Raw genomic sequence first — 8,013 nt, forward strand, 5'->3', positions numbered from 1 at the left:
TTTTTTTTTTTTTTGGTACAGGGATTTGAACTGGGGACCTTGTGCTTGCAAGGTGGTGGCACCACTGAGCTAAATTCCCCGGCCCTGGTTTTCTATTCTGATAGCATACTCCACATGATAGAGACAGTTCTGAGTGCTCTAGGGGACCATAATATAGCCAGGTGACCCCTGCCTGGGAGCTGCAGAGTAGCTGGATGCCTACCACCACCTTGGGAATGGTTTTGCACTGTGCTGAGGCTGCTTTTTCCTTGATAAACTGGTGATCTTGGTCCTGCCTCCCTCACTAGGTGGCTGGGAGAACTTACGAACTAATGTATGACGAGTGCTTTGGCCTCACTGTGGCAAGAAGCACGCAGCAATCTTTTGAGCAGGTTTTTTGCCACTTTGCTAGAAGCTGGAGTCAGTAGGTGTTGACGTGTTACGTGTGGGGGGACTGGTGGGTGAGTGGGCAGGTGCACATCTATAAATGGAAGCCTGTCCTTGCCCTTGAGGAGCTTTCCCTCCCTCCGTCACACTTCCAGCTGGTGTAAGGACGAATGTGTGTACTGAAGGAGGTGGTGCAAGCCTTGCTCTTCAGTGTGCTCCCGACGGACAGTGGCACATACCCTGGGCGCGCCTTAAAAACACCCATCAGCTCCCCTAGAAAGCTGTTAAATCAGAATCTGCACTTCAACAGGAACTGTGGGTGATCTGTATGCACGTTAAAGTGTGAAGAGCTCTGAGCAGTAAGAGTCTTAACTTTCTGGGTGACCTTGAGCTAGCTGACCCTCTCTGGGTTGCAACCTCCCCAAATGGAAAGTGAGGCAGTTTTTCAAAGCTCGTCACTTGAGGACTCCCATATAACCTTTTCCTCAGTGCTAGGATACAATGGTACTATGACTATATGATGATTCTTACTTCCTTCTTTCTTTTCTTTTTTTTTTGTCTCTGTCTCTCGTCTGCCCACCCGGTGCTAAGGGTTGAACACCCAGGACCTTGCCCAAGCTACTGAGCTATATCCACAATCTTACAGTTATTTTCTTTATATCACCATACTTGTCCTTAGTGGTATCTGAGAAATAATTGTTTACTCTGCCATTATTTTGTTTTGTATTTTATAGTGCTGGGTATGGAACCCAGGGCCAAACGTGCTAGGCAAGCACTTTTGCACTGAGCTACATCCCCAGCCATCCAGTTATTTTTTTTTCCACATATACAGGAAAAGATGTATGTTTTAAAGAATGTTCATGGCATCACCACCGAAGTCCTGTTTTATTCTGTAATTGGGACAACCTAGTACTATCCATGTGCCCTTTTAGGAGGGCATGAGGCTCGTCTTAGCACCTGATGCCTCTCTGTAGAAGCCTCTGTGTGTGTGTGTGTGTGTGTGTGTGTGTGCACGCGCATGCGTGCACGTTCCTCAGCCCCTTGTGTGACATCTGTCCGTCTCTCCACAGTCCCCTTGGTGCGGCACATGGAGTCTCGGATCATGATCCCCTTGAAGATTTCACCTCTTCAGTGATGCTGCTGTTACCTCCACCTCTTTCCCCTTCTCTCTCAGGGCAGCCTGGGGCAGAGGAACTTCTGGTCCTGCTGTCTTGGTTTTCTCTGGGCTCTGGGAGGACTCTGACAGGTAGAGAGAGCTCAGCTCAAAGATGACAAGGTTCTGAGGAGTTACAGTTCTGTCCAGAACTTCCTACCCTCCCCGCCCATGTCCTTCTCTTTGCTGGAAGTCGTTTCTAAGTTCCGAGTGAAGAATAGCAACCTTCTAGGTCTTGTCACATTACCTCCCTAAGATTACTCATTTTAAGGCCTCCTGTCCCCAGATTATCACCATGGAAATCCTTGATTTAGCTTAGTTGCACAGAAGGTAGAATAACCAACCAGTGGTTAGAGGTGGGGTGGGAGAGGAGGAAGTCAGACCAGGCATGGCCCTCAAGAACTCCCTGGTCTCCACTGGGTCACCCACTTGCTAGACAAGTAAGTCTGAGCCAAATTCGTCCTGCTGAGAAAAAGCTTGGAACTGCCACCAACCCTTAGCTGTCAAGAGATCCAGGGTTCTACCCAGTGAAGCTAGAGAAAGAGATTGGAACAGGGAGGATTTGGGGGCAGGAGACAGACCTGGAACAGAAACCCAGAAGCTAGCACTTGGGTTTGAATTGCAGAATTGGGAATACAGAATTGGCAGATAGAACAGATGTGACAGAAGACCCCTTGGGCAGTCCACAAAGTAGACAAACGAAGAGAGGCTGATTTCCCTTTACATAATGAAGTTGAGACTGGAATATGTAGGTCTGGCCTTTCTCCTGCCAGCTCCCTTCTCACTGCAGGCCAGCGCAGTTCCATCATTCCGCATTTCTTCTCCACCACATTCTGTCAACTGCACCCTCATTTTCCAGAGCTGTGAGATCTGTGGAACAGGATCATTGACTTGGGACCTCCTCTGTGAACCCATTCCAATACCTCACGAACCCCAGGGTAGCCTGATTTTGCCTCTCTACCAGGAAAACGTGCTGGAGTTGCTAATGGAACCAATTAAATATTTACTATAAGTTGCAGCCTCATTTCTTATCTGCAGGGAGCTTCAGCAGGTACCCAACAGAGGGAAGAGCAGAGCTGACCAGCTTCCCAGTTCCACCTGGTTGATCAGCCCCCTTGGAGGGTACTGTGCTCCAGGGCTACTCTCAGGGAGGGAATTTTCATTGTCACTCCAGAGCCAAAAGCCCTATCTTCATAACAGGATTCAGGATAGGAGTATTTCTAGCTCCAGATAAGTGGGATTTTACACCAAAAATCCTTGGCCCTGTCTTACAATTCATGCCAGGGGTAAGAAACCCTGAAGCTTTCAATTACAGTACTGTGTTCAAATCTGAGCATGGTAGCGCATGCCTAGAGTCCCAACAGTGTGGGAGGCTGAGGCAGAAGGACCGCAAGTTCAACGCAGCTTGGGCAAGTTGACAATTTAGAACTTGTCTCAACATAAAAAGGCCTTTGGACGCAGCTCAATGTGAAAGGGCTAAATTCAATCTACAATACAATAGCTACAATCTTAAGCATACCACAAACTCATTTACTCAACAAATCATCAAAGTGCCCACCAACTGCTGGGCTCAGCTTTACTCGCTAGGAAAAGAGTGAATCCATGTCCTGAAAGGTCGTTTCCCGATTTTCAGGTCAGCCATATCTACGCAGCCCAGTTGGAAACCTCCCCTTCCTTGTTTCCCACATTGCCCTGCGCTTCTCGCGGGATAAAGCGCGCCCCGCCTCACTCCGGCCCTCCAGCCTCACTTCCGGTCGGCCGCTCTTTCCTTCTGTTTCTCTGTGGTACGTGGATAGCGGTTGCCCCGCTGCCGGGAGTAGTTCGCTGGGTTGGTTTAGTTCGCTGAGAGTTGAAGTGAGGTGAGAAGGGAATTAGGGCGGTGGGGGGGAGGGGGGCGATGGACTGGGCTTGGAACTCCTGGACAGGCGGAAGGAAAGGTTCTGCCTTCCATTTTCAGGGTACCTGTTCGGGGGCGTAGCGGTGTTTTCTCATCTGCAAAGTATTCGTTACAGTATCTTGTACTGTGTATCCTTCTGATGATGATGACAGTGGTGGTAACCGGTTTTGTGAGTGTGTGTGTGTGTGTGTGTGTGTGTGGTATTGAGGATTGGACCTAGGAGCGCTTTATCACTGAGCTGTATCCGCAGCCCTTTTTTGTTTTTATTTTGAGACAGGGTTTTGCTAAATTGCCTAGGCTAGCTTGGAACTTGGCGAACTCAGCCTCCCTAGTAGCAGGAATTACTGGCGTGTGCCACCACAACCAGCACTGTTTAGGTTTGCTGTACATTTTTTGTGTGCCAGTCACACTATGTTGCCAAAGTCGGGATTTCCAGCACTTAAGGCTTTCAAGTCCCACCTTTGTGGATTTTGCTTAATCAGTTTACTACTAACTTCCCAAACTTCTCAGGAACCCTAATAATGTTTTTTTTATCCAGTCACTATATTTTGGAGGAGGGTACTGGAGATTGAATTCAGGACTCACGCTCTGCCACTGAGCTATACTCTCAGCCCAGTCACTATTTAAACTTAAATTTTCTTTGAGAGAAAAATTTTCTTTGAGAGAAAATTTCAGGATACTTGATATACTGATCATTGTTAACAAATTTAGGCCAGGTTTCATTGTTGAAATCTCTGAAGCAAAATCCTTTTATTATAAAGGAATCTTGCCATTCTTAGATGTTAAAGGTGAGCTAGGGAACTGAGGTGTTATTGAAGTGATTGCAAGTTTCAAAAAAGAATTAAAGCCGGGAGGTGGTGGCGCACGCCTATAATCCCAGCAGTCCTGGCACTTGGGAGGCTGAGACAGGAGGATCTCTGTGAGTTTGAGACTAGCCTGAGCTACATAGTGAGTTCCAGGTCAGTCTCAACTACATAGTGAGACCCTGTCTTAAGAAAGCAAAACAAAAAAAGAATTGAAAAGAGATTGACTTTTTCCTTAGGTGTCCAGCATTGTGTGAGATCACCATGCACCATCCAAAGCTCCATCCCAGTTCACCTTCCCCAGTGGAGTGTCACCTGTGTTAATGCCCCCGACAACCCCTGAAGTAGGGACTCACTTGATTTGTGAGGAAGTATATGCAGAGAAAAGTGACGTGAACTTGTCCCAGAACTCAAGAGTCATAAAACAGTAGAGTGGAGATTCCAACTCCAGGCACTCTCTGACTCCACCACAACCTACTGCTGGCTCTATCCATTAGTGTTGGCGACAGGTCAATCAGGTAAGGGACGCAGTGCTGCCCACTTCAGGGTTTTTGTGGTGATAACCATGAGAGGTGGCAAGGGAGTTGACCAGGGAATTTGTTTTTTGGTACACGGGATTGAACTCCGGTCCTTGCGCTTGCAAGGCAGGCCACCGAACCGCTGAGCTAAATCCCCGGCCCTGACCAGGGAATTTGGACTTCTTTCGGTGCATTGTAAAGAGCCAGTAAAAATTACAAAACAGGAAAGGCATTAATTAGTTGGGTATCTTTCTATAAAAGAGAATTTAGCATTGCTCTGTACGACTGTTAGTTGTAGTCCAGGAGAGGAATGTGGAGGCCTGGCCTAGAGTCTTGAGTTGAGAGAACATGGCACCTGGGGTTGCTAGGTAAATACCAGAATGTAGGATGATTCTGTAGAGCGTGTGAGCAGAATGTGAGTTGGGATGGGAAGGGATATTCCAAGTTCAGTGGGTGGTTGGTGAAACCTGTTTTAAAAAAGAGGTAAAATGCTGGGCATGGCGCATGCCTGTAATCCCAGCACTCGCGTGGCTGAGGCAGCAGGATCGCTGGAAGTTCAAGACCAGCCTGGACTATATAGAGAGTTACAGGTCAGACTCAACTACATAGTGAGACCCTGTCTCAAAAAACCAAAAAAAATAGAGGTAAAGGGCTGGTGATGTAGCTTAGGGGTAGAGCACTTGCCAAGCATTTGCAAGGCCCTGGGTTCATTCCTCAGCATTGGAGAGAAAAAAGGTGGCGCAGAGAAATTCATTTTGGACAGAATAAAGGATGATTCTCGATTTTACAGAGGCTTCAGTTATTACATCTGTAAGAAGCCAGAACTTCTAGTTAGATTTTAGTGTTCAGATTTAAAAAAGAGAGAAATACCTAATGCTGACCTTAGAAAACCTCAAAAACTTTCTCCTCTTAAAAGCTTTCTGTTGTCTCTTCCCTACCTCAAGGAACAACCATGTCATCAGAATCAAGCTAGAAACGGAAGCCCAAAGTGATCCGAGGTGAACGGGCTCCAGTTGAAGGAAAGCGGAATCGATCTGACACTGAGCAGGTGAGTCAGCCACGACTGCCATGCTGCTGAGAGATTGCAGCTCACAATCAGGCACCTGCCGATGGGTTTGCAGCAGCTCAGAGTTGCATCTAACAGAGAACCTGCTGTGGCCTCCATTTGACCAGCAAACTAGAATTTCTGTGATTCCGTACAACCTAAGTGTCTCCATGAGGTTTAACTGCAGTATCCCAAGAACCAACAACCATTCATTATACACGATTAGGACCTGCATAGAGAATGTTTTCGGTGTGCTCTGTCTCCATTTTTCCCAATAGGCACAAGGCAGAGGTTGTATCTACAGCATAGCACCGATGTTTCAGAGATTTTGCATCCTGGGAACTGTTGCTGAGAGGGTACCAGATAATGTGTCCTCGTTACCTGTGCTTTGGCCAGAGAGGTCTTACGGTCAGCAAGTTCTCTTTTGTCTGTTTCTCAGACCTTGAGTATGTCAAGCTAATTCACGACTTAGCTGTTTTGATTGATTGGCTAGTTGTATTTTTATTGTTGTTTTTTTGCTTTCTGGTTTTGGGGATTGAACCCCAGGGATGCTGCATCCCAGCCTACCTACTTATTTACCTGTTCATACTTTTGGTGGGGCGGGTTAGACAGGGTATCGCTGTGTAGTTCACACTGGCCTTGAACTCACTGTGTAACCTAGTCTGGCCTTGAACTCATAGTGATCCTACCTCAGCCTCCCAAGTGCTGGGATTATAGGTGTGTGCCATTCTGCCCAGCATATTTATACTTATTTCTGAGGTCCTGAATATGAGAAATATTTCTTTCAGTATGAGAACATGAGAATATTTATTTGAATCTAGGGCATTGTGCATGCTAGGCAAGCACTCCACTGCTGAACCACATCTCTAGCCCTTTATTTTTTATTTTGAAGCAGGATCTAAGCTACCCAGTCTGCTCTCCAACTTGTGATCCTCCTGCCTCAGCTTCGTGAGTAGCTGGGATTATTGGTATGCATTATCATGCTCTGCTTGCTTGGTTTCTTAAAGGGAGAATAGGGAAACATACTAGCTTCAATTTGAATTAAATGGGCTAGGGATGCTGGTAGTGGTAGAGTGCAGGTTTGGCATGTGAGAGGCCCTGACTTCAGTGCCCAGCATCAAAAACAAAACACACTCTTAGCACTTGTTTTTTTGGTACCAGGTATCAAACTGAGGACCTTACACTTATGAGGCAGGAAGATGCCACTGAGCTAAATCCCCATCCCAAGCACTTGTATTTTTAACTTGTGAACAAAGAAAGACTTAAAAACAAATGCAAAATATAAAAATACTTCCTTTGCAAGGGAGGCAGGGGAATGGAGAAAAAATAAGAACCAAGATATATTATGTAAAGATACAAATTTCCAATGATAAAATGTTTTTATATTGTATACCTTAAATGTACCAATAAAATTAATTAAAAAAAAAAACAGAAAACTTCCTTTGCAACCCAGAACTCATTATTCATATCGTTTTTTTTTGTTTTTTTTGTTTTTGGTACCAGGGATTGAACTCAAGACTTTGTGCTTGTCAGGCAGGTATAGCGCTACTGAGCTAAATCCCCAGTTCATTATTATTTTGATACATAAGAAATATTATGTCAAGGCCGGAGATTTAGCTCAATGGCACTGTACCTGCCTTGTAAACACAAGGTCCCTAGTTCAATTCCTGGTACCACAAAAAAAAAAGAAAGAAAAAAAGAAAAGAAAAATGTTATGTAAAGGAAAAGAAAAAAATTTTTTCCATATATTGAGGAAATTAAAATTAATGAAGAGCCTTACCTTTTCTGAGCATTGATTATGGCATGCTTAAATCCTGTGTTTTGTTTACTACAAAGGGCAGGAGACCAATTAAGATTTTTAAATTTCTACTAAAGCTAGAGTTAACCATCTAAACACCCATCAGTAGGAATTTGGTTAAGTAAGTTCTGTCTTATCTCTGTCATGGGCTGTCATACAGCCATTTTGATAGAGATCTGTATTTGAATGAGAAGTTGTGCAGAACAGTATAGATAATATAATCCCATGTTGCTTAAAAGTAAAATGCATATTCATCCATAATATCCACAATAGAGTTGTGGAAGTACAGGCAATTTTTAATTTTCTTTTTGCCTTTCCTATGTTCTGAATCTTTTTTTTTTTTTCCAGTATCAGGAATTGAACTCAGGACCTTGTGCTTACAAGGCAGGTGTGGTGCCAGTGAGCTAAATCCCTGGCCCTGTTCTCAGTCTTT

General features: G+C 45.1%; 1 protein-coding gene and 1 long non-coding RNA gene across 2 annotated transcripts in view; both read left to right on the forward strand.

The window, feature by feature from the left end:
* Nipsnap1 (nipsnap homolog 1) overlaps positions 1-2,170 on the forward strand; it is a 20,114-nt gene extending 17,944 nt beyond the window's left edge. Inside the window, 1 exon segment of the mRNA XM_019204453.1 lies at positions 1,437-2,170. Within this exon segment, the coding sequence (XP_019059998.1) occupies positions 1,437-1,501 (65 nt within the window). The 3' untranslated portion in view covers positions 1,502-2,170.
* Positions 2,171-2,673: 503 nt separating this feature from the next.
* Positions 2,674-6,745, forward strand: LOC117285691. The gene is made up of 4 exons (XR_004516752.1): positions 2,674-3,378; positions 4,459-4,737; positions 5,682-5,785; positions 6,678-6,745. It is a non-coding gene; the product is annotated as an uncharacterized LOC117285691 (long non-coding RNA).
* The last annotated feature ends 1,268 nt before the right edge of the window (positions 6,746-8,013 follow it).

Source organism: Fukomys damarensis, unplaced genomic scaffold, assembly GCF_012274545.1.
Source record: "Fukomys damarensis isolate Sample0158 unplaced genomic scaffold, DMR_v1.0_HiC HiC_scaffold_12, whole genome shotgun sequence".
In the NCBI taxonomy this organism is placed as follows: Eukaryota; Metazoa; Chordata; class Mammalia; order Rodentia; family Bathyergidae; genus Fukomys; species Fukomys damarensis.